Source organism: Ovis aries, chromosome 2 (genome assembly GCF_016772045.2).
Source record: "Ovis aries strain OAR_USU_Benz2616 breed Rambouillet chromosome 2, ARS-UI_Ramb_v3.0, whole genome shotgun sequence".
NCBI classification, from domain to species: Eukaryota; Metazoa; Chordata; class Mammalia; order Artiodactyla; family Bovidae; genus Ovis; species Ovis aries.
The window spans coordinates 32,001,042-32,025,880 of NC_056055.1; the positions used below are offsets into that span (position 1 = coordinate 32,001,042).

Below are 24,839 nucleotides of genomic sequence, written 5' to 3' on the forward strand. Positions count from 1 at the left end.
CTTTAAAGCTAAAACACATGTGACATCATCCAAGCTCTTTCTGCTTTTCCACACCATTTCCAACTTCAGTAATAATTAAGCACCTAATAAACTGCTGTTCATTTCCAGTCCTAAGAGATTAGGTTTAATCACTTTCTGGACTGGCTGGTCCCACAAGGTGGGGTACTGACAAATGAAAATATGACAAAAAGAATCCTTTTTGAATTAAAGACCAACAAGCTAATGCAACAAGCAACAGTTTATTTATAAAAAAAAAAAAAGGAAAAGAAAAAAAGAAAACTTTTTTTTAACTACATCTTAAAGATTAAGTAAAAATACCTGTATTAATATATATGTATATACATACTGCATATATATATATACATATGATATATTAAAATTACATGCTTCTCAGGACAGAAGAATTAGGACATGTTCCCTTATTTCAATTTAAAACTCCATCACAATTCAAAATCACTGCAAGAAAACTTGCTTCCTTTATTTTCTTTTTGCGACTTCAAGTACAGGAAGTTTTCAAACCAGGATCTAAACGTGGAGAACTGTCTGCTATGCACAATGACAACAAACTGCCACAAATCATGAGTCGGGGTCTTCTGAATTCTCACACAGGTCTTGGCTCCCTGTGACCGTGTCAACCTTCTACCTGAGACGACAGGGGATGAAGAAGCACGACAGCCTGCAGGTTCCACGTGAACGTTCACACTGACGTTGAAACAAAAGCAAACACGAACATGTCTTGTAGTTAAAACACTGGCCATGAAATTGCTCTAGAGGAGGTTTCTTTCTCCCCTTTCCTTGCCAAAGGAAACACAAAAGTTTCCAAAAAAAAAAAAAAAAACAAACCAACAACAACCAAAAAACCCTCGGGTGAAGCACCTCTGGCGATGATCAGCACACAGCAAGAGACAGAGAGGGAGTGTTTCTTTCTCGACAGCTTCGGGCTGACTTGGATGATTTCAAACACACCCTCTTCTGCAAAAGGCACTCACATATTGTCTGTTTATAAATCATACAGTGGGATTCCTTACATGGGAGTTTTTCCTACAAATATAAAAGAGATAAGCTGAGGACATGATATAACAAAGAAAAGAGTATAAGAAATACACATCTTGGATAAATGTGCGCTTTTTTTTTTTTTAAAGGATATTTAATATAACAGTTTAAAAAAATTTCATTGAAAAGTTAGGAATTCCAGTAAAATTATCATTAAGAAGCAAGGTACTAGAGGATGAGAGGTGGAGGGTGGCTAGCTTTTCAAATGGCCAAAGGTTTAAAGGATAGGGTCTGCTCTTGAACTAGAAAGACCATTCATTCACACACCAGGGAATGTGTGAGAGGAGGGAGGTAGTGGCAGAGAAATAGGTGAGGCGGGGAGGGAGGGGGCGTCCTTCAGGATGTGGGCGTAGGAAGGAACGCGCCAGAATCTCTGGTGGGAAAGATGGGCTGTGTCCCCCTTGCCCCTGCAGTTGGGAGAGACCCTGCCCAAGCCAAAGGCTGCCCTCACCGGGACACGACCGAGCTAATGGAATTGTAAGATGTGCCACTGTTGCAGCTTGAGGCGTAGGCCTCCTGGCCGTTGCCGTCGAGGTTGATTTTGAACACAGAGGACGCCTTCAGCAGGAAGTCCGCGGCGTCCCGACGCCCCAGCTCCCGCAGTTTGGACATGAGAATGCCGACAGTGCTCTCGGGGTAGGAAGTCCATTCTCGGAGCAGGGCGTGGACTGGGCTCGGGAGGAACTCCTTGGGAGACCCGTTATTGGTATTGTACTTGGCCACAAGATCGGGGAGGCCCAAGTTCATGGCAAGGAGGCACCAGTCCTTCCCCATGGGGTCGGGCGGGTCCAGCAGGCGACTGAGTTTCCTCCGGGTCAGGAGGTTCAGATCTGACGCGTGGATGTCCATGCCCAGGCTGGCCTGCGAGTAGACGTCGTGACAGCCGAAGCACATGATGCTGCTGAAGCTCTCCTTGTACCCGCCCATGGTGTTGGTCAGTGAGGTCTCCTTGAGAGTCTGCGCCCGGAAGAAGTCCCGGGGCTGGTAGATCATGACGGGCTCGTGGTGCTCTCGCAGCTGCTGGGGGCTCAGGTAGTGCTTCACCGTCAGCAGCCCGGGCAGCGTGGTGGTCATGACGTTCTCGATGGTGCTGCACACCGAGTCCAGCAGGAAGCAGCACTTGATCTTCTCCGTCTCCAGGCCACGCACCTGGACCTCTATGCCCTGGCCGTGGTTGACCAGCAGCACCAGCAGCTCGGCCCCGCGGTTGGCGATTTTGCAGCCGTTCACCCACAGGCGAATGTCCGCGTCTCCCTCGGCGCTCTGCTGGTGGATCCACCGGCACAGGTTCACCTGCACCTTGTGGAAGATGCCGCAGGGGAAGGGCGTGAGGTGCTCCACCGGGACGACGCGCACGCCGCCGTAGACCCGCACCTCGTCCTCCTCGTCCGTCCAGGAGCGGTGCAGGTTGTCAGTCTTGATCAGGGCGGGGATGTCCACCATGGTCCCGCTGCTCAGGTCCCGCGCGCAGATGTCCATGGCATCCAGGATCTGCAGCAGCTCCTCCACGTCGCTGTCGGGCACCAGGCGCTGGACGTCCTCCATGGTGTAGCGGCCGCGGTAATGGTGCAGGGCCCGTGGGGTCTCCACAGAGAGCAGCTTCCCCAGAACATTGGTGCACAGCCAGCGGGGATCCAGGAGCAGCACGTCCTGGACGGTTTCGCTCTGCATGATGTTGATCTGTCCGAGGGGACAAGGGGAAGTCACGCATTAGGAACATAAAGGGCCAGATAACCCAGCTGCTCAAACCACTGACCAGCCTGAGCAGGGATGAAATCTGTGCAGATGCTATAAAGAACGACCCAGGACACTCATATGGAGGGGGTCTCAAAATCAATACTGAGCCAAGAAATACCAGCTTGGCAATGTCATAAGGGAGATTCTGAAAAGACTACCTTTGACTCTAATTATAAAAGGCCAATGCAATAAGAGAGGGATAGACAGAAGCCAAATGCAATGGGTGATTTTTGACTGGATTCTGAATCCCAAAATAAATACACAAATGGATAAAATTAACTGTAAAAATATACTGGGACAAGTGGCAAATACTTGAAAGAGGACTATAAATTCAACCATAGTATTATATCAACATTGTGTTTCCAGGATATGATAATCAATTATATTATGGTTATGTGGGAGAATGTCCTCCTTAGCAGATGTGAGCTAAATCATTTAAAGGTGAAAGGTCATGATGTTTGCAAAGCAAATAAATAAAAAGAAGAGAGACAAAGTAAATTTAGCAAAGCATAAACAGTTAGTTAAATTAGGTTTGGAGGATATGAGGATACATCCTACTATTCTTGCAACTTCTCTGAAGGCTTGAAATTTTTCAAAAAAGATTCAGAATGCTATATTAGACTCTTCTGGAAAGATATGCTACCACAGTGGTTGGCCCTGGAGGGGAAAGGGAGGAATGAGACGAGAGGTGATGGCCAAAGGGGACTTCAGCTTTTCCTCTCATATTCATTTCTTTAAAAAGCAGAAGTTAGAAAGAAGAATGATACACATACACACAAACAGAAGCAACTTTCTCCTTTTTGGCACTTACCCCTCCTTCCCTGCCTCTCTGTCCTGGGTTAGTTCTACAAAGATCAGTGATCTCACATGGAGGCTGAAACCTGTTTGCGCTGGGAGTACTTTTCTCCCCATGAAAAGTGAAAGAGAGTGTTAGTTACTCAGTCATGTCCAACTCTTTGCGACCCCATAGACTATATCCTCTGTTCTTGTAATTCTCCAGGCAAGAATACTGGAGTGGGTAGCCATTCCCTTCTCCAGGGGATCTTCCTGACCCAGCGATCAAACCTAGGTCTCCTGGGTTACAGGCAGATTCTTTACCATCTGAGCCACCAGAGAAGCCCCACTTTTCTCTCTGTAGCCTTAAGTCTTTGAGATGCCTTCTGTTCAAACTTGAGACATTTCTGGAATGCAGAACAGTGTCTTTTAGTTTTTAATAAGGCATTTGGTAGAATGGGCTTCCCTGATTCCTCAGTTGGTAAAGAATCCGCCCGCAATACAGGAGGCTCTGGTTCAATCCCTGGTTCAGGAAGATCCACTGCAGAAGGAATAGGCTACCCACTTCAGTATTCTGACCTAGAGAATTCCATGGACTATCCATGGGGTTGCAAAAAGTTGGACACAACTGAGCAACTTTCACTTTCACTTTGGTAGAATACTGTCTGCAATTTAGTCCTAGACATAACTATCTCCTCAGGGTCACAGAAGACAGACAGATACACTGTGCCTTATTGGAGGTGACTAAGATCCTTAGATTATTTTCTAGAGAGCAGAACAGTACTGGAGAGGGGCTGGCAGCCAGAGTAGGGCATCCTGATTCAGATTTCCCTTCTTTTCTTTTTACCTTCATTTACTTATTAAAGTCTCAAGAGCAAGGAGAGATGAATTGCTGAACTGACCAGTTAGAAAGTTGCTGGTCAAATGCCAGAAGGCAAGGGAATACATTATTAAAAAGAGTGAGCTTACTATTATGGTTAAAATATATATGTTTATATCTAGTGCTATACGGTAAGCTTTGGTCTTAATTTTTCCCATCCTTGGAGGCAATCATTTAAAGTACTGCTGGAGGATTTAGCCTGTAGTTTCATGGGGATTCAAAGACTGACACAATCACTGCTTGAGGCTCTAGGTTTTTAGGATCACTGGCTTCTTGATTTAATTAGAATTTCAAGCCTATATGATCCATGGCCAAGGGCCTAATGTGGCCCCTAAGAATGGGGAGGCAAACTTCTTGTTTGTAAAATTCTCTGAACTGCTTCTGGGTTTTCATGTTCAGAGCTGTTCTTGTTCCAGACTAGCTTATACTGTTTCCTGATTTCACAAGATGGAAGCATGTGAAATCTACGCCCCCTTTAGAGGGACAGGCAGCATATGAAGCAATTAGAACAGACTTCCCAAACTACGTCCCAGTGCTGAATGTAACACAACCAGAAACAGAGATTTCTATTTCTTGATCATTTCTGGGGACCACTGCTTGCCACATCTTAGTGTCTCCAGATGTCATCTCCTTGAGGATACATCACTGCCATTTCTTGACTGTCTATGAGCCCACTAGGTCTGCGTGTAGTTGACACGCCTCATGGAGAGCAGTCATCCGAGCTGCAGGAATCACAGCTAAGCACCAGCTGCTATGGGGAGAGGGAGGAGAGGCCCAGTCACCCAGTGTAGCAGGAATTCTGCCCTCAAACTAACAGAAGCCAGAAAACCAACCAACCAAAGCAAAGCAAAACAACAACAAAAACAACGACAACAACTAAACAGCACTTGTAAGGTGAACAGGAGAGCAGAGGATCACAGTTCAGGAAATCACTCGAGCCTTCCTGTGAGGCATCATGGGCAGTGCGCAGTTGCCACTCTGCCCCTCCAGCTCATCCCACCTTCAGATGCTGGAAATGCATCCTGGGGGGCTCCTCCCAGATCCCTGCCAGGGTGGAGCTCTCACCTCGCCAGCACTGTGGAGCTGCTGGGCGATGTGCCGGAGGTCTGCCTCACTGGCCAGGGGGTTCAACTGGTCCTGTACGTCATACACGAACTGCTGCAGTGACATCAGCTGGTTGGGGCCATTGAGCTTCCTCCAGGAGGGCAAAGTGGAGATGATCTTTTCACATAGGTGAGTCATTGGAGGGCAGACCTAGAACATGCGGGATGGGCAGGTCAATGTACTGCTGTGGGGACTCAGGGGGAGCTGGGATTAAAAACGATGCTGCTCACATCTGCACTGCTGCATGGAATTATTTGGGTGCACTCGTGCTTTTTTTGGCTAAGTACTGGGGCAGTTCTTTTTTTTAAAATTTGAACAACACTAATAGTTTTATTTAACAAACACTGAATGACTACCTTGTGCAAAGCACTGTGTTAGGTGCCTGGGGCAGTTCTTTTTCCAGACTTGCCTTTAAGCAGGATCTATTTCGCAAATCTACAAGTTTACAGAGGCTTTCACTTCTGCTCATGTTAGACAGATGGTGAGGCTTTGCAATAACAGTTCTGGAACTGTGGACTCCGTGACCTAAGGTGCATCAACTTCTGATGTCCCCCCACCCCCTTGGAGTGAGGGTTTCAGCCAGGGGATGACCACTTTATGAACAAAGAGACAGGAAAAGAGAGTTAAGTATCATTATATCAACATTAGATGGGTTTTTACCAGTAAATTAGGTATCGTTGAGGATTACTGTTGAGATGTACATGCGTGCTAAGTCACTTCAGTCGTGTCCGACTGTGTGACCCTATGAACTGCAGCCTGTCAGGCTCCTCTGTCCACGGGATTCTCCAGGCAAGAATACTGGAGTGGGTTGTGTGCCCACTTCCAGGGGATCTTCCCAACCCAGGGATCGAACCTGTGTCTGTTATATCTCCTACATTGGCAGGTGGGTCCTTTCCATTAGAGCCAATTTGATTAATTCTTGGTAATTGGCTTGTAATGAGCTTTTCATCTCTTAACTTGATTAAATAAATCAGTCTATGTTACAGACTCATATAATCAACACATCTTCCTAATTAAACCTCCCACAAGCCAAACACTGCACCGCATCATTTGGGGCAGTCCCTTTTCCAATCACATTTTTATGCCCCCTAAATTCAACAACGTTCTAAAGCAGTGGGCTAAAAGCAGTGGGTTTGGTGAGTTGCATCTGCCTGATTTCCGGAGCTATGGGGTGCAGGGACATGGAGCAGATATATGCTACAACTCAGCTCAAAACTCTGCAGGGAGCACAGGCCCTTGTCCCACCTGGTGGGCAGGCGCTGAGCCCTTCACAGACCACTGTTCCTGACTGCCACCCACTGGGTTCTGTGACCAGGTTCTCTGAGGCCCTCCAGGCTTACTCCCTGCCCACTGAGTGCTGTAGTGCGGCCCCTTTCAGAAAGTCGGGGTCAGGCTTCATGAGAGAGGAGAGAGTTCCTGAAAATCCCTAAAGCACATCTGGAACTGGAGCCTGGTGTTGTAAACAGATCACTTCCATCAGCTAAACAGTAACTTATAACTGAAGCTGGCCTCTACCAGGCAGCGGGAAAAGAGCCATATCCTTGTTACACTGGAGCTTAGACAAAGAAACAGTCCCTGGAGCATTGTTTTTTTTTCTTTTTTAGCATTTTCCATTGGAACATTTGCTCTTTTCAGATAGCTTTTTGAATATTATGGATAGTAATCTTTCATATACCAGAAGCATTGAGAATATTTTTTTTCCCCAGTCCATGTCACCTTTAACTTCATTTATGGAATTTATTTGCCAGAAAAAACTTTTTAAACTTTTATATTGTCCAATGTATTTGAACAAAATATTGGTGTATTTTCTTTGAAAACTTCTGAGGTTCTCTGTCTTGGTTTAAAAGTTTTCTTGAACACTCTCGAGGTATTTTCAAAATAAATTCTCTTGCATTTCCATTCAAGATACTGCTTTTTACATTTAAATGCTTTAATCTGCCTACAGTTTTATTTTGGGGCTGCGTAGTGAGTAGGAGTTCAACCTTATTTCCTTCCAGGCAAATAGCCAGTTGTGCCAGGTCATTTATTAAATTTCCCCATTACATTTAAATAACATTTCTGTTTTCTATTAAATTTCTGCAGATGTTCTGAACTATTTCTACCCTCACTAATCTATTCCATTTATTTACTGATTGTACAGCCTTTATGTTCACTTACTCTTCTATTGAAATGTTAAGACAAAAACCCCATGTCCTCAATCCCATTCAGATCCTAATGAGAACTATACAAAGTTTATATAACTTGGGAAAATGAAACACTTCCTAAGATTGCCATCTAAGAACACCATCTCATTCCATTTGGTCATCTATTATTTCTTCAGTGAATTTTGTTGGTGACTGTTTTTCCACTTTTCTGCATTTCCCAAATATTTCACAATATGTTTACTCACTTTTGAATTGCTTTTGTAATTTTTAGGAAGCAATTTTACTCTTAAACAAACCACTAAACTCAGAATTTCATACACTCTAAGGTAGTCTGTCTTGCCCATAACAACTCTTCATCTCGAGGCCATCTCCTCATTTCTCTACTCTTGCTCACCCTAGAACAACAGGATAAAAACATGGCCATGTAGACACCTTGTACTGGGTCCCGTGAAAACCAAACCAAACCATGAGAACCACACAAAGAGGCACAAAGAGGTCCAACTCCCTGGTCACTGGACGGTCCGGCTGAAGGTTGGGTCCAGCCCTCCCCAGGGATACTCACCGAAACAATCTGGCTCCGTATTTCTTGCAGGTGATTTCGGAGTACCTTCATGTCCTTAGACCCAGAAGCCCCGGCATCCAGAACAAAGAGCTTATTTGAAATGTGAAGATCGTTCCCAAACCTAAGGGAAGAGCAGTGGCCTCCTGAGAGTGACGCAGTCTCTCCAGCTATTTCCACAGAGGGCCAGGCTCCTGCTGGTCCGAAGAGCTGGTGGGGGGCAAGGAAGGGCTGGTGGCCTTGCGGAGACACACCCCCACCTGCTGTTGGCTGGACTCTGTAATGTCACCCTGGTGTGGAGGCCTGGGGACACCACCTGCTCCAGGTGCAGACAGGTGCCCCAGGTTCCACAAAACTAGGGAACACAGCTTCCCTCGACACAGGAAAGGGGAGGCCTAATGAACTCGTTTGACCAGGCAGGAGAAGAGATGTTGTGGAAGCTGATGGAGTGAGAACAGAGGGACGAGCATGAAACAACACCTTAGATCTAAAGTGTTAGTAGATCACCGAAAACGGTAACAACATTGTTAATCGGCTACACGCCAATACAAAATAAAAAGTTCAAAAAAAGTATTAGAAGCCCTATTTTTCATATCAGGAAGATAATAGGTAAGTGTGAGTTGATAAACCAAGAATTCAAATTACTAGTATATTAAATAGAGCTGTAGGTTCAACATTTTTGGGAGGGATTGACACTAATTAAAAATAAATACTTTTACGCTGTGATTCTAAGCACATCCATATTCCTAAGTGAAAGAAAAAATTTTCCAAGAATATTTGACATAAAATGCACTCTGATATTTTCCATCATGTTCCTCTTACCTGCATTCTACCGCAGGCCTCCGAAATGAAGTTTATGATCCACTAGCAGGTTGCAACTTACATTCTAAGAAATACTGATTGATGTCCTCATACACAAAAAAGATAAATATGTGAGGTGACTGATATGTTAATTAATGAGATGGAGAGAATCCTTTCATATTGTGTATATACTGAATCACCACTTTGCATAGTTTAAATAGCATATAATTTCATTTGTCAATTATACCTCAGTAAAGCTGAAAAAAAAAAAAAATGCATAATATAGCTAAAAAGAGTTACCTCTGGGCAGTGGGACTCCAAGGCTGCTGATTTTTACCCTGTGCCTTTTACTTCTGTTTCATTTGTTATTATGTGTATTGGTGGCTTTGGTAACAGTGAAACATACAATAAAAATTTCGGCCAAGCCAAAGAGACCTTTCAGTTCTTTCATTCCTCTCTCTGGGTCACCTGATTTCTGCTGCACTACCTGAAGATCCAGCAGCCACCTTACCTGTTCCTGATCTCTTTCAGCAACGAAGTGTCTTTGTCATATCCAAACTCGCCTCCAGCTGAACGAGGAAGGTTCACGATGTCAGCATGGGTGGCCACCAGGACAACTCGGAGTGGGTTTTTCAGCTTGCCGCCAAAGGCTGAGGGCAGAAAGCGAGCCATTGCACACCTGCCCAGGTGTGGAGAGTAAACCTCCACCCTGCCCAGGGGAGGTGGGGTGTTCGGCCTCAGGTCTGGGCTGCCTCGCTAGGTGGACGAGACTGGTACATTTTCCTTGCAGACTTGCAAACCTATGCCTGCTGATCGGAGTGACCTACAAGGTCACTACAAGGTCTAGGCCTGGCCAATGATGGAATAAACCTATTTCCTGGGACTCAAGGAAGGCTGCTCAGAAGTGGACCAGAAGCGACCACAGAACATGGCGCAGCTTCTCAGATCTTCCTCCAAGTAGGCCTTGTTTGCATGGTGAAGGGAGATCTAACCTCTGGCTGGGGGATATCCTTTCCAAGACCAGAGCCAGCTGCTGAATGTAGCACAGCGCAGGAGGCTCAGAAGGGAAACTCCTGCAGTTCATATCAGCAGAGAGCCTCTCGCTTACGGCAGTGTTTGAAATGAAAACATGAGAAAGGAGGGGGCAAAAGTGGAGGTACCCTGAAGGGAATCAGCCCAGTTTATTTGCTGTTATATGCTTTTCAAGAAAAGAATTGACTGCTGAGTTTTACATTTCACCAGGGAAGGCTGCTTCTTTTTTTTGTATGAAAAGAACAAAATAAGTCTGTCCTGCTGTCTTTTCCTCTAGGAATAAGGCTAAGATACTACATTTAGTTAACATGGTTTCCTTCCTTTTACATGCCCATTAGCTAAACGCACAGCAGCTGTCAGATGAGGTGTCCCGCTTTGAACCTAACAGAAATGACCACAGCTCGGAAATACAGAAAGAAAGTGAGAAATGACTCTCAAGGAATTGTTCAGAACTGAGTCTTTGTGGCAGAAATATGCAGAACAAAACCAACAGCTGAGCCTTAGGAAGCTTCCTGAGTGGAAATCTCCTGATAGGAAGGAGGAAGAAGGGTGGCTTGCTGGCCACAAGCTGCTAGATCTGGGGGTGAGCGGGAAGCAAGGTCAGGAGGAAGGGCCACCCGCCCATTGGCGTCGCCGCTCACCTATCGGTTCTTCCACTGGGACAAGAGACTTCAGGAAACTAAGCCAGAAAATCACTTGGTTCAGCTGAATCTCATAGGGCTCTTCTAGACTGAAAATGATGACATGGATGGACGTGGGATCGTTTGCAGCAAAATAGTCATAACAGCAGAAGTAGACAGGATTTCCAGAGAACTCCCACACACTGAAGTCACCAATGCCTACAGAGAAAAAGGAAAAGAAAGATTACGATCGCGAAACGCCACCAAATTTCAATTACAATCTTTCTCAGCACTTTAGGGTTTATGAAGAGGGACATCCACCGCATTCATCTGTTTATTTATGCATCTACTTAAGTACAGATCTACATATGGAATATATACATATCCCTATATTTTCTGTCTATGTCTGTTTCTATGCCCACGCCTTGTATCTATACATCTACAGGTGGCTTAGGTGGTAAAGAATCTGCTTGCCATGCAGGAGAACTTGGGTCGATTCCTGGGTCAGGAAGATCTCCTGGAGAAGGAAATGGCAGCCTACTCTAGTATTCTTGCCTGGAGAATCCCATGGACACAGGAGCCTGGCAGGTTACAGTCCATTGGGTTGCAAAGAAGTGGACATGCCTAAGTGACTGACACTACTACTACAATAAACCTACTTGTATCTGTAATCTGCTTTTCCATTTTCCTTAACACTTCCATTATCATATCTGTATCATTATTATATGTGTATCTCCATCACATCTACTTGTAACACCCCAGAGTGGTACAAACACACACACACCCTACACATGTGTGAATGTGCCTGCCTGTAAGCATACATGGAAAGGTGTATGTGCACAAATACTTTGTTTTCTACCCCCCAACACTGGAATCTTCACTATGAAATGTAACCTTAATTTTGGTTAAATTGTGACTAAATTTGCCTTTATGGCTAAGGGAGCAACCTGTTTTGGATGGCCACTGTACACAGGTGTAAGATACAGTAACTGATGAGCCACTTGGCACATGAAGGATGTAAGAGGAACTGTGAGGAGATTGGGTCTGAGAGGCCAACCACACTGGGGAGACAGTGGAAGGGTCAGGCTAGGGAGGAAGTGTGTGTGTGTGTGTGTGTGTGTGTGTGTGTCCCACACAGGGGCTGTGGTGTGGCTGGTTTTCCTGTAAATGTCATGGGCGAGATTCTGACCTGGAGTTTCTAGGGCACCCAGAACCTCCTCATGATGGTCCACACACTTGGACACCACCAGACCCACCAGATCCCAAAAGGTCAGTGCCACCCACCCAATGGCCTCTGGGGAGTCAGGCAGGACCACTGAAGTTATAGGATTTCAGGTTCCTTTTCCCTAATTTTTCCCCTTGGTGTTTACTCTGTGCCAAAAATTCTGCAGTCGAGACATTCTGGAAGATCCACAGGGTTTTTCTAGAGCTCAGCACTCCTGGGGAGCTGACCCTCTAAGTCTGGCAGCTAAGACCTCAGTGGGGATAGTTTTGGGAACACAGAAATAGGCCTTTTGAGCCTGCGGAGTGCTGGGAGCCAGACACGGGAAGGCGGTGAGACCAGGGGAGGAGGATGGCTGAGGGTGTGGGTGATGGGTGCTGAGCACACACTTCTCTCCCTACGTGGCGGGGCCAGCTGTGCTCCCCGGAACTCAGACAACACTCAACTTTTAAGGGAGCAAAATGCATATGAACTTTATTTCCTAAGGGTCCCTGGCCCAGGAGCAGCATCGCCAGGAAACTCCCCAGATGGGCTGAATCAGAGGCTTAGGGCCTGGGCCTTCTGTGTTTCCAGCGGCTCCAGGGGATGTGTGTGTATGCGGGAGTTTAAGAACCGCTGCTTTAGGTAAACACCCTGAGTATTCTATTTTTCTCTGGGTTTAGTATATAAAAGGGCTTTCATGAAGATGCCCCCAATTTCTTCTGAGTTCCTCTCCCTAGAATCTTTAATAGACACCAGCTCATAAAATCCTCACAGTTAAGGGAACTCAGCCTCAGAGAAACTGCTCTATCCCAGTTCTGAATGGACTGCGTCTCAGCAAGGTTTGTGTTCCTGCAGGGGGCCCTGGGAGCTCCGGGGAGAGCCAGCACTTGGGTTTCAAATTGGGTATACCAACTGCTAATGGGACTGTATTTTATGAGGTTAAAAAATGCACTAATTTATTCAACAGACTCAAAAGACTGTTGAGTAAAGTCTTTTTAAAAAATTTACTCAAAGTCTTTGAATTTGAGTCTTTAAATTTATTCCAAAGAGTAAACATACTCTTTACTCAAAAGACTCTTTACTTTTACCCAAAAGACTCTTCACTTTTACTCAAAAGACTCTTGAGAGTCTCTTGGACTGCAAGGAGATCAAACCAGTCAATCCTAAAGGAAACCAATCCTGAATATTCACTGGATGCTGAAGCTGAAGCTCCAATACTTCGGCCACTTGATGCAAATAGCTGACTCATTGGAAAAGACCCTCATGCTGGGAAGTACTGAGGGCAGGAGGAGAAGGGGGCTCAGAGGATAAGACAGTTGGATGGCATCACAGACTCAATGGACATGAGTTTAAGCCAAGCTCTGGGAGAAAGTGAAGGACAGGGAAGCCTAGCATGCTGCAGTCCATGGGCTGACAAACAGTCGGACATGGCTGAGCGACTGAACAACAACTTAACAATCATTTGTTAAGCATTTGTGTTTAGTTTTACTTTTGGGATATTAACCAGCTGTGCCTCAGCCCTGGGTCACTCCTACGCTGGCCCTTTCTCCACGCTTCATGCAGCTGTGGCAGACGCTCGCCGAGACAGGTTCCCTGTTGGAAACTCTTTCCGTTTGGGGAGGGTGAGCCGTACCGTTCAGATAGGCATTCTGGATGTCGATTGCCTTCGTGGACTGGTCATCGGTGGCGCAGTGCGGGTGGTGGGACGGGGCCCCAAACACCTCCAGCACCCCCTTGGTAAGGCCTGGCTCGAACATCATGCTGCGGCTCCTGACGCTCACGTTCTCACAGCCTGGGTACAGGTTGTTGATGCTCACGGACACTGTGGGCCAGAGAACAGGCATGTTAGATCTTGCCCACCCTGTCCCTCCCAGCCTCTGCCCTCTGTCTCCCCCTCCCTTCAGGCCAGGGTGTGTGTGTGTGTCCCTCGCATATGCTGGGCAGCAATGTTTCCCAGGGACATTGTGCTGGTTCTGTTTGCTCCACCTCTTGTATCCTTTCCTGTGCTGCTCTGTGCACTGAGCGGCCGACCCGATGGACTGCCTCTCCCAGGCTTGCTTGCCATTTGCCTCCAGTTAGGGTCTGCCGATGGGAGGCACGGGAGAAAAAGGTTGATGCCCATTTCCCCTTGCACTGCCTGCTGCTTTTCTGATGCCAGTTGTGTCTCTGACTCTAGACTTCCCTGAGCAGCTTCTCCCCTGGAGCTCCAGCTTTCCCAGGATTGTGACTTCTTCCTCTTGCCTTTTCCGCCCCAGGGGTGGTAACTAACCTAGCCTCTGGGTGCTTCACCCTCTCTTTTATGTTCCTGTGAATTATGTCTGTGACTTGGACCTTTCATTAAATCCCTGCCAGGAGCCTGACTGATGATACAGGTGAGATGAGTATCACTCCGGCACTGAGAAGTTAGATCGAATGAAAAATGATCTTAGATGGTAGCAGGCCATAGCGTTAATTAATGCTGAATCACACAGTGAGAAAGCTATTCTTTTAAAAGATCCCCCTGAAAGTTTTTAAATTGCTTTAGCGGCAAGTCTCAGTTTGTGGCATGTCTTTAGCATGTCTTCAATCTTTGCTAATCTCCCCTTTTAATAAGGAGGCAGGGGGTAACAGTACGAGCTTCCCTGGTGGCTCAGATGGTAAAGAAACTGCCTGCAATGCAGGAGACCTGGGTTTGATCTCTGGGTTGGGAAGATCCTCTGGAGACGGGAATGGCTACCCACTTCAGTATTCTGACCTGGAGAATTCCATGGACAGAGTAGCTTGACAGACTACACTCCATGGGGTTGCAAAGAGCTGACATGACTGGGAGACTTTCACTTTCAACAGTATATACCTAGATTTTCATCACATCACTGTCCACCGTATCTATTTTTATTTACTGGTGGCAGTGGTATTGGTTTTCTATTCATGGAAAGGATATTAAGGATTTCATTTTCAAATCTATACATTTTAGTAAATAAAAAGAACCAGTTTTAAAGATGTTATCATGAATAATAATGGTAGGACTTTGTGAGGGGACCCAAATAACACAGTTTGGGTCTCCTAGGCCATGGGCAGAGCCCTGTGTGTCCTCAGTTCTGACGCTTGTTGGCTTGCTTGTCTGTCCAGCAGACCTCCAACAGTATGGTGAAGGCTAGGACTTGGGTGGGCACATTTGGGGGCTCTGAGAGTGCATCTGGGAAGGGCTCAGTGAACTAAATCATACTATACAGTTAGTACCTTGGGTTCAGAGTTAATAGTGACAGACACTGCAAGGTCATTACACCTGGATCACCTGACTTTTAAAACTGGTGATCCAAACACAAAGATAACCCTTGTTGAAAGATCAAACATTTCAGATGGAGGACCAAGACAATCGGAATTTTCAAGAGGTTGGAGGGGAGGAGGATAAAATTGGAGCTCAAAGGTTGGGTCAGGTACAAGGTAGAAAGAAGGTACAATAAGATGGGAAGAATTATTCATTTTTATGTTCTCTGCCCCACAATCTTCCCCCAGCCCTGGTATAAAAGGAGGAAACTTGGCAAACAGAAAGGTAAACAGCAACTTCTAGGCCAACAAGATAGGCATTTTAGTGTATTTCTTTAGAGATTGTTAGTCCAAGTCTGAGAAAACCCATGTGACTTCCATAAAAATGGGTGTGTCCATTTTCCTGTGCTCCAAAACCTGTGTCTGGGACGGGCACCGTCAGGAATAAGTTTTGTCTTAGTAGCACTGTGGGCTTGCCGAGGGAGAGCAGACCAGACTCGGTAGATGACAGGCATTCCTGCACCTCGCTGACAGTTTTTGTTGGGAGGATGAAAATCAGGACATTGTTGTATACGGTATTATTAAGGAACAACTTTACAGGGAAACAATAAAATCACGAGGGAAAATCGCTTCTCAGCCTTTTGGCCAAGATCAAGTGTAAATCACGAGGAAAGCATTTTTGCTAACCACTGACCTCTAGTGGTAAAAAGTGGAAGGCCCCGATGGAGAAGCCACTTTTGCACCCAGGTCAGAAAAGACTTCCTGCAAACACTGCTCTCTGGTAAGCAGGCAACAGCCTCCTGCAGTGCTCTTTCTGGACATTCACTCCTCCCCTGGCACCATTCTTCCTACCGCAGAATCACTGTTCAACAGCTGTGGCACAAAGGGAGTGTGTGCGGCAGCCATGTGCCGTGAGCGGCTGTACCAGGTCCCCCACGCCAGGCTATCCTGTCTCCTGGCTGACGGCTCAACCTCTAGCTCCAGCACAATGCAAAAGGCAAGTTTCTAAAAGCCCACAACCTTCCTGCCGCCTGAGTGACGTAAATGTGCTCATGCAGGCATCTGTCCTGGTGAAAGGAGGAAGGCCTGACCATCCTAGCAGAAGTCAGGGGTGTCCAGAGCTGGGGTGCAGCTGAGCCTGGCTGCAACGGACCTCCTTCCCTTAAGACCATGCTCCAGAACAGCCTTTCCTCATGCCTTACAAAGAAACGCTGCCCTGTCCCTTCTCCTGTACGCAAGGCCCCCGGAGCCTGCCGCCCTCCCCCAGCTGGTTCCCCTCCAGGTGGCCCTCCTGGTGCTTCATATCTGTGCCATGCTCTGTTTTCCTGAGGATCCCCTTCTGTTTTGTGAGGGTCAGAAAGTGACTGTTAGGCTGCCTGGTCTGGGGCTGCAGGGGTCCGGGCTTCACGTTCTGCTGCCTCCTGCCTGCACTCCGCAGCCGGGGGCCTGCTGGCTCTGCACTGGGCAGGGCAGGAGAAGGGCCTGACACAGAGCCTCCTGCAGAAAACACAGCCTCCCAGCTCTTATCAGCCTCAGCAGGACTAGAGTTAGCTGCGAGTGAATCGTGTCACCTCCAGGAACTGTCCATATAGACACTTCAGCCACCCTCAGAGCAGACCAGCCGCCTGGGCACAAAGCTGGGTGGGCCTCTTCCATCCTTGCCCAGGCCCTCTGGGAGGCTGCCTGGCCTTGGTCAGACAGATTTGGGATGAACTAGGAGTGACCTTAGCCCAAGGGTCACACACACCAATGCACTGCTGAAATGTCATTTCTGTCACAGGGAGAAATTTCAGACACAGATGTGGGGAGTCTACTCCCAAGCTCTCCCTCTTGGAGTTAGGGGGCTGGGTGGGGTCAGGGCAAAATGCAGAGCCTGGGCCCCTCAATATGGTGCTGGGCCCCTCAATATGGTGCTATGCCCCTCACCCCAGCCACTAACTGGCTCCAGGCAGAAACGTGAATCCAGCGTGGCCAGAGCTCCCAATCTTATTTTTTACAAGAAACCAAATAAATATCCAACTTCTTAGGTGAAGTGTCTTGATTTGCAAACGCTGGAAGTTAATTCAACTTTTCTCCTTCCCCTTCCTCATACTACACAAAATGCTGCAGCTTACCAGGCTTCTGACCTCTGACCTTACATTCCTGCACCCCGAATTACTTTTCTCTGTGCTGATCGAAGTCAGGGACACTCATCTGGTCCAGAGCACCCGTCATCCTTGAGAGAATCTTGTGTCACTCAGCCCCATGACTCACGTCTCTGTAAGCCCTGGCTGGAAGATGCAGTGAGATTTGCCGATAATCTAGTCATCCTGAGGGGCTTTCCTGGTGGCTCAGATGGTAAAGAATCTGCCTGCAATGCAGAAGACCCGGTTTCATCCGTGGGTGGGGAAGATCCCCTGGAGAAGGAAATGGCAACCCACTCCAGTATTCTCGCCAGGAGAATCCCATGGGCACAGGAACCTGGAAGGCTACAGTCCATGAGGTTGCAAAGAGTTGGATATGACTGAGCGACAGCTCTTTCCTTCACTTTAGCCATCGCGAGCTGTGTTTTATCAAGAGTCTACTTCTGGATTCTTCTGGACATGGGAACTGATCAGAGGAAGAAGAATGGAGATCCGACTTCTGAGAAGTGAGGGTAGAGCTGTTCTCCCTCCTGGAGGGCCTGTATGTCACCTGAAGTGTGCCCATGAGCTGCAGCATAGGTGAAGTGAGAAAGTTATTCAGTTGTGTCCAACTCTTTTCGACTCCACGGACTGTAAAGTCCATGGAATTCACCAGGCCAGAATACTGGAGTAGGTAGCCGTTCCCTTCTCCAGGGGATCTTCCCAACCCAAGAATCGAACCCAGGTCTCCTACATTGCAGGTAGATTCTTTACCAGCTGAGCCACAAGGGATGTCCCCTGCAGCATAAATCATATCTAATATGGCTAGTGAAAATTCCAGATCATGGATCTGTATAGATCCCATCTTTGTCTCTGCTCTTTGTCTGTTTCTCTCTGCCTCCCTGCCGCTGCACCTCCTAGCCTCAAGTCATTGAGAATGGAGTGACCTTACCCACAGCAGGTGAGAACTGGCGACCCCAGGAACTGCTAGAGAAGTTCACTTTGAACCTTGAGCAAAGGTTGGCAGTGTCCACACACAGAGGCTGAACTTAATGGTTAAATCTGGAAAACTACTGGCTTCTGAGAAGGTATAAACCTATATTACATCCTGAAATTGAGCAAAATTACAGTGGAAAATGGAAAATGTGAGCATAAATATGCCCCAGGTCAGATGGAGTTATAAGCATTATTAACAAGCCCTGGCTCAGGAGCCAGACACTTCATGAACTGCCAGCTGTGTGACTCTAGGCAGTGTATCTGACCCCTCAAGGCTTCAGTAAAAGGGTGGCAAAAAAGCCAATAAAGCTGTCACGTGGATTAAATGAGGTGTCAAACGTACCCCATTTTGCCCAGTTCCTGGCACGCGGTTAGTGCTCCGTTTGCATTAGCAGTATTATAATCATTCTAATTATACGTCCATTTTGGCTGTACTTCTTCCCCTGGTTTCAATCCTACTGCTGTGCTCAGAGTGAAAAAGTTGAAAGGGGCATGAAGATCTCAGTCAATGGTCCCTCACCCTACTAAGGCTGCCCAGACCTCTTTCCTCGTGGAGAGAGAAATTACATAGAAACAAAACTTTGAAACACCTGTTTTCATTCTAGGTAACAGGCATGACACCTTTGTATTATGTACAGAAAGTGAATCTGAGGCACAGAGCTTCAAAAATGACATTGTTTAGAAAAGTCTCTGAAGGTCTATATTTCTATTTTTGAAAAACTTAATTCCCTTACTCTAAAAGCGGGGTAGGGGGCAGGAAAAACAACACCCCAGACTGTTCCGCTTCCTCTTGGTCATCTCAGGTGTTTCTCCCTGGGAGGGACAGGTCATCCTGCAGTTCTGGGTGTGGGTCCACTGACAATTGTGTCTGTGGGAGGTGGGGCTAGATGGCAACATCTGCCTTCCAACCAGGGCCCAGGTAAGCAGATGGACCAATTGAAAAATCATTAAGGAGACTTTCAAATCCACCAACCCACTTCCAGATACGCGTGGACGGGCCTCCCCATGCACCCAGATTTGTTGCTCTGTGTTCTTGCATTCCTGGACGTGCGCACAGCATTCCAGGGAGTGTCAGGGGAGACGACCCATCCTGGGAACTGATATTCCATCTGTGCAACCCTGAATTTGTGTCAAAGACCAGTTCTTTGCGTCTTCAAGGGCAGAGTCCTGAGCAGAATATGACACGGTTGTGCTATTCCGCTTGTCTGTGACTGTGGACTGTGAGTTCAGCAAGGCCCTTTCCTTGCTAGCATGGGGGCAGGGTGTACTTGCTGCCCAAGAGTGAGGTGGACACAGGGCCAAGAGCCAGAGGGCCCACACCTTGAAGCTACCAAGGCGCCAGGAGTCGGTCAGCCTCGGGCCAAGTGCTCAAAACAAAGCCAGCCTTCCTCCCAGGCTTTGACTTTGGAAGCACCCAGTGGAGAGACAAGGGCTGGTGGGGTGCACGCATACCTGCCGGCTTGGAGGCCAGGGGCGAGGGTGGGAACCGGGTAGAGTTGGTGGAGGAGAGCCGGGGCCGGCGTCTTCGGAAGAAGCTCCTCAGCAGCCCACACTTCAGAGATTCCACCAGAGTGGTCTTCCCAGACCCCGAGTGGCCGAAAAGCTTCAGCTTGATTCTTGGCTGCAGGTTCTGTGTGGGTCGCAGTTGCTGGATGAAGAGTCCTCGGTGTGTGTCCTGAATAGAGATGAAACGGGGCCCTTAGTCAGGGAGAAGAGCAGGCCCTGAGCAAAACGCACATGCCGATTCCCACGGTTCAAGACCCTGCTGCTTGGGACCTCCCTGGGCGTCCAATGGTTAGGATTCCGTGCCCAGGTTCGATCCCTGGTTGGAGGAACTAAGGTCCTGCAAGCTGTGCAGTGAGAGTAGAAGATAAACAAAAACATAAAACAGCCCCCAAAACAAACAAACAAAAGACCCCCAATGCATCCTTCTGGTCTGTGAGTTTTCTTTGCCTTAAAAAAAAAATGGAGGTAAAAGTAACCTTATTATAACATTAGTTTCAAATCAATGTAAATGATTTGATGTTTGTATCTATTGTGAAATTATCATCATGTTGGTAAGTCTGGTTAACATCCATCACTATTCACAGTAAAAATATTTTTTTGTGATGCAAATATTTTGTGATGCAAATATTAAAGATCTATTCTCATCAACTTTCGAATGTGCTGTAGAGTATTAGTAACTCTAGTCAACAGCTGTGCATTATAGCCCCAAAGTTTATTTAATTTCTAACTGGAAGTCTGTACTCCGGGAGGTCTGCAATTTCTGCTCACGTGGTAGACACCTCTTGTTCTGTCCCCATGACATTAAAAATTTTTTAATGTAAAACAGACATAACATAGGTTCCCCAGGTGGCCCCAGTGGTAAAGAACCTGCTGCCAAGGCGGGAGACATAAGATGCAGGTCTGAACCCTGGGTAGGGAAGATCCCTTGGAGGAGGGCATGGCAACCCACGCCAGTACTCTTGCCTGGAGAATCCCAGGGGCAGAGAAGCCTGGCGGGCTACAGTCCACAGGGTCACAGAGTCGGACACGACTGAAGCGAGACGTAACATACAATTCACCATTTTAACCATTTTAAAACAGACCTTTCAGTGGCTTTTACTACATGTACAACTATTACTACTATTTGGTCCCAAAGCACTTTCATCTGCCCCACAAGGAAACTCTGTACCTATTGGTGGTTACTTCCCAGCCCTCCCTCTGCCCTGCCACTAGCGACCACCGATGTGCTCTGTCTTAACGGATTTGCCCACTTCCATTGCACTTTGATGCACGATGAACTAGGTAAAACAATTTCTGGGAAGCAGTCTAGACTGGCCAGGGCACCTGCCCCTTCTGTGTGGAAAAGTCCTGCTCCTTAATGACATTCTGGAGGTATAAGATGATAAGAAAAAGGGCGTCACCAGGTACAAAGTTAAATGCTGAGGAAGGGCCTGCAGGACATGATAGCATTTCTGCTGTCTTCTTTCTCAGCCCTACAGGGAGAAGCAGAAGTCTCCCCAGCCCTGGCTGATGCACAGATTCATCAACAAACATTCGTGGAGGACCTCCTGTGTGCTAGAACAGGAAGGTCTATACCAGCCCCAGATCCGCAGCTTTGAGGAGAGACACACACACGAACAATGTCCTATCAAATATGACATGGGTGCTTTTGAAGAGATGGTGCTGGCGAGGAGCTCCGTGCACCCGGAGAACCCACCTCAAGGGCTACATGGTGGAACGCTGGTCATGCCACCCTAGCTCCATCCTGGCCCCACGCACCCTCTGGGCTCTCAGCTCCCAGCTGTGTAATAACAGCCTCTGGCTTGCAGCCCGAGGACGAGTCCTTCTCTCCTACCCACGATGACTCCCTATGCTTTAGCCTGTTAACTCCTTGCACCCTAGGAGACCTATCTTGCTGTGACCTCTCCCAGAAGTTTCCTCACGGGCAGGCTCCAGCCCACATCTGGTTCTCCATCGTGACCCCCTGGACGGGAGGGTAATCATGTGATACTCTTCCCCTCTAAAACAGAGGCCAACCTGAGGGCAGGACGGTATCCCCAGCACCTGGCTCACCTAGGATGGCCAATAAAGGGGTGCTACATAAATGAGGTACTCAGGGTGACCGATGCAGGAGTGCTTCAGAGCTAAGGGTCTGCCTTTTCCTTTCAGTGAGGTCTCAGGCCTGGCTGGGCCCCTGCTTCCAGACCTAAATCCTAGGAGGTGCTGATTTAGAGCTCATTTCCTCCTCCTGAGCCACTGTTAGTTTCCACCACCAACACAGGATGGGAGCCCTAGGGCAGGCTCATGCCTGGTAGCCCTGGTAGCAAGCTCACAACTCTCCCGCGTTCCTTCCTCCGCTTCCTCCTGGTAAACTCCGACCCATCTTTCTCGACAAGGGGAACACCGCCCAGGAGCTGGCATTTTGAAAATGGATGCTGGCAGTTTTAGTTCCCAGTGCTGGGGGATGCTGCTGGCGGGCAGTGGGTAGGTGGGTGCTGGGCTCTTGATATGTACACACAATGTTGTGAATGGGATGAATTCTCCCGAGTCTGCTTGACTTCTGAGTGTCTGCTGAGCATTTATATAAGAGAAAGACCTTGTCTGTGATCACCTGAACTTAGGACTTAACTGCATTTTAATATGACCCAGAGGGTTCTGAGAGGGTATGGGTTAATACATACTGACTTCCCCAGCAGTGCAACAATTGTATATGTTGGGGGAATTATACACACATCCTTTCCCGCTTAATCTTTCAGAAGCTCTGATCCCCACTTCTAAAACGTCAGCCTGTTGCTGCTGTTTTGAGTTGCTGTCCCTCCAACATCCCTGGCATCTGTAGGTGTTACATTCGGTGATTCTGTGGATGGGTCCAAGCGTCTGTCAAGTTAACAATGTCTCCTCATCGCCTATGCTCTGCAATTACATACTGAAACACCTTCTATTATACCACATACATATTACTTTGATGTCTTTGTTATATTACAGTTAGGGCATTCTGTTGTCTTTTAAAATTAACCTCAGCAGGTACACTGTTACCTTCGAGTTTTATTTCAGGAGAGTAATGACGGCATCACAAAATGTACATTATAAAGCAGGGGTCCCCACCCCCCCCCACCAGTCCTTGGTCTGTTAGGACCCAGGAAGCACAGCAAGAGGTGAGCAGCAAAGCTTCATCCACCGCTCCCCAGGGTTCAAATTACTGCCCGAACCACTCCCCTATCCAAAAGGCTGGGGACAACTGTTAGAAAGTATTGGTTCTCCTAGGGGTTGGAAACCACAGTTTGGACAGTGATCTGTAGAACATGAGGTTGTCCTTGTTGGGTTTCTTCTTTTAACCTCAAATCTCAGCAGGTACCGAGACAAAACGCAGCACTGGGTGGAAAGGGCTGGAGTATCTTGCCAGCATTTCCCCTGAATTATGACCCAAGTCAGCACAGGAGTTGAAAAGCTCTATTCTGAGGCAGTTACTCATTGGGGTGCTGCTGATCAGGCAAGAAGAAATGGGGCAGGGGCTTCTCCCTGATGCCATTCACTGTGGCAGATGAGCCCATGAAGACAATCTACCACCTCCCATTATAATTTAATCTTCAAACTAGCCCTTCTACCTTCAAGTTGTGGGTGCTGCATGCTAAGTTACTTCAGTTGTGTTGACTCTTTGCGACCCCATGAACTGTAGCCCCCAGGCTCCTCTGTCCATGGGATTCTCCAGGCAAGAATACTGGAGTGGGTTGCCGTGCCCTCCTCCAGGGGATCTTCCCAACCCAGGGATCGAACCCACGTGTCTTATGTCTCTGGCGCTGGCAGGGGGTGCTTTAACACTAGTGCCACCCACGGCACAGTGAGTGTCTGAATTGGGAGCGGCCTCCTCCTTTAGGAGTATCTCATGAATAACTAAAAAAGTTCACCTAGTCCATGACACATGGCTAACTAACACGGACAGATTCTTTGCGTGAAGCCAGGATGTGCTTCTCCTGAGATGGGGCAAAGGCAGAAAACCTGCTCCTGGCTTTAGTCCCATCACTGAATCTGGGGGCATTACCCATAGCATTGCTCTATTCTGTCTGTTCCGTGTCCTCTGATCCTGACACTCTGAGGCTGGGCCAACACATCTGTCCTGTGTGAAGGACTGAGGGCACCTCTGTTCCCTCACACGAGTCCCGCAGGTCTGGGCCCAAGCCTGAGCAGACTGTGGTAACCCTCGGACACAGGTGTTACCCCGTTGCTTCCAGCAGCTGCTCTGAACCAACGTGGGCTTGTTCCACGCCACTGAGAGAGGGTGTGTCTCGGCCTTGCTCAGTGCTGCCTGGACTGAGTGCCCTCTGCTCCTTCCAGTTCCACTCAGGGCAGTGGTGGGCTAGCAGTGGCTGGTGGTCTGTCTGCCTGCTCCCAAGTCAGCCCCAGAAATGGAGGAAACAGGGAAGAGGGGCTGGTGACAGTGGGCTGTGTCGGCCTGGTTAGTCCAGGATGAACAAGAATCCTGCAAGGTCAAGTTTAGAGGAAATCCCTCACCCTTGATATCTGAGCAAACTCTTCATGCCCAACCTTGATATCTGAGCACCTGCCCTGCCTTCAGCAATAATCCTGATGAGTATTATAATCTTTAAAACTTCCTATGTTTGCTGCCTCAACATCCCCACAGAGGATGTCAGCCCCAGCCCAGGTACACCAGTGTGTAAGTGGGCTCAGACACAGGTTCCCCTTCCGACCCTCCCACTGTGACCCCTGACATTCAAATGCCCCAGTGACATGCCCTGCACCTTTCCTTGTGTGCCCACCCTGACGCCAGAAAAGCACTTGCCCCAGGGGCTCTCTGCTTCCCCCTGCTTAACTGGGTCTGAGCTCCGTGACCCAACCCTAATCCCTGTCTCTCTGGGACCAATGATATAAACAACTGCATTTCCCCTGAGCCTCCCTTCCATCTCCTCTTGTGGCCTCAGCTGGCTGACCATCTCATGAAAGAATCCAAGGCATGGCTTTCTAGCAAGAAACCCCTTAGCCTCTGGGTTTTGTCTTAGTGATTTTCCATCCATGAACCCCACCCAATTCCTTGGTTATAAATCCACGCTTGTCCTAGTTGAATTTGGGGTTGAGTTGATCTCTTT

The 24,839-nt window shown here is 47.7% G+C and overlaps 1 protein-coding gene across 10 annotated transcripts in view; it reads right to left on the reverse strand.

The window, feature by feature from the left end:
- Positions 1 to 220: 220 nt before the first annotated feature.
- Positions 221 to 24,839, reverse strand: part of DAPK1 (death associated protein kinase 1) — a 206,090-nt gene continuing 181,471 nt past the window's right edge. For 9 of the 10 annotated variants that reach the window (XM_042243060.2, XM_027964242.2, XM_060409077.1 and 6 more), the window contains 8 exons: positions 19,705 to 19,927; positions 13,542 to 13,730; positions 10,726 to 10,923; positions 9,564 to 9,702; positions 8,255 to 8,375; positions 5,510 to 5,698; positions 1,505 to 2,733; positions 221 to 1,041 (listed from right to left, as the gene is read on the reverse strand). In XM_042243060.2, the coding sequence (XP_042098994.1) occupies positions 1,008 to 1,041; positions 1,505 to 2,733; positions 5,510 to 5,698; positions 8,255 to 8,375; positions 9,564 to 9,702; positions 10,726 to 10,923; positions 13,542 to 13,730; positions 19,705 to 19,927 (2,322 nt within the window). In that variant the 3' untranslated portion in view covers positions 221 to 1,007. Of the gene's footprint in view, positions 2,734 to 5,509; positions 5,699 to 8,254; positions 8,376 to 9,563; positions 9,703 to 10,725; positions 10,924 to 13,541; positions 13,731 to 19,704; positions 19,928 to 24,839 lie in introns of all 10 variants that reach the window. The other variant, XM_060409079.1, reaches the window with a different exon arrangement.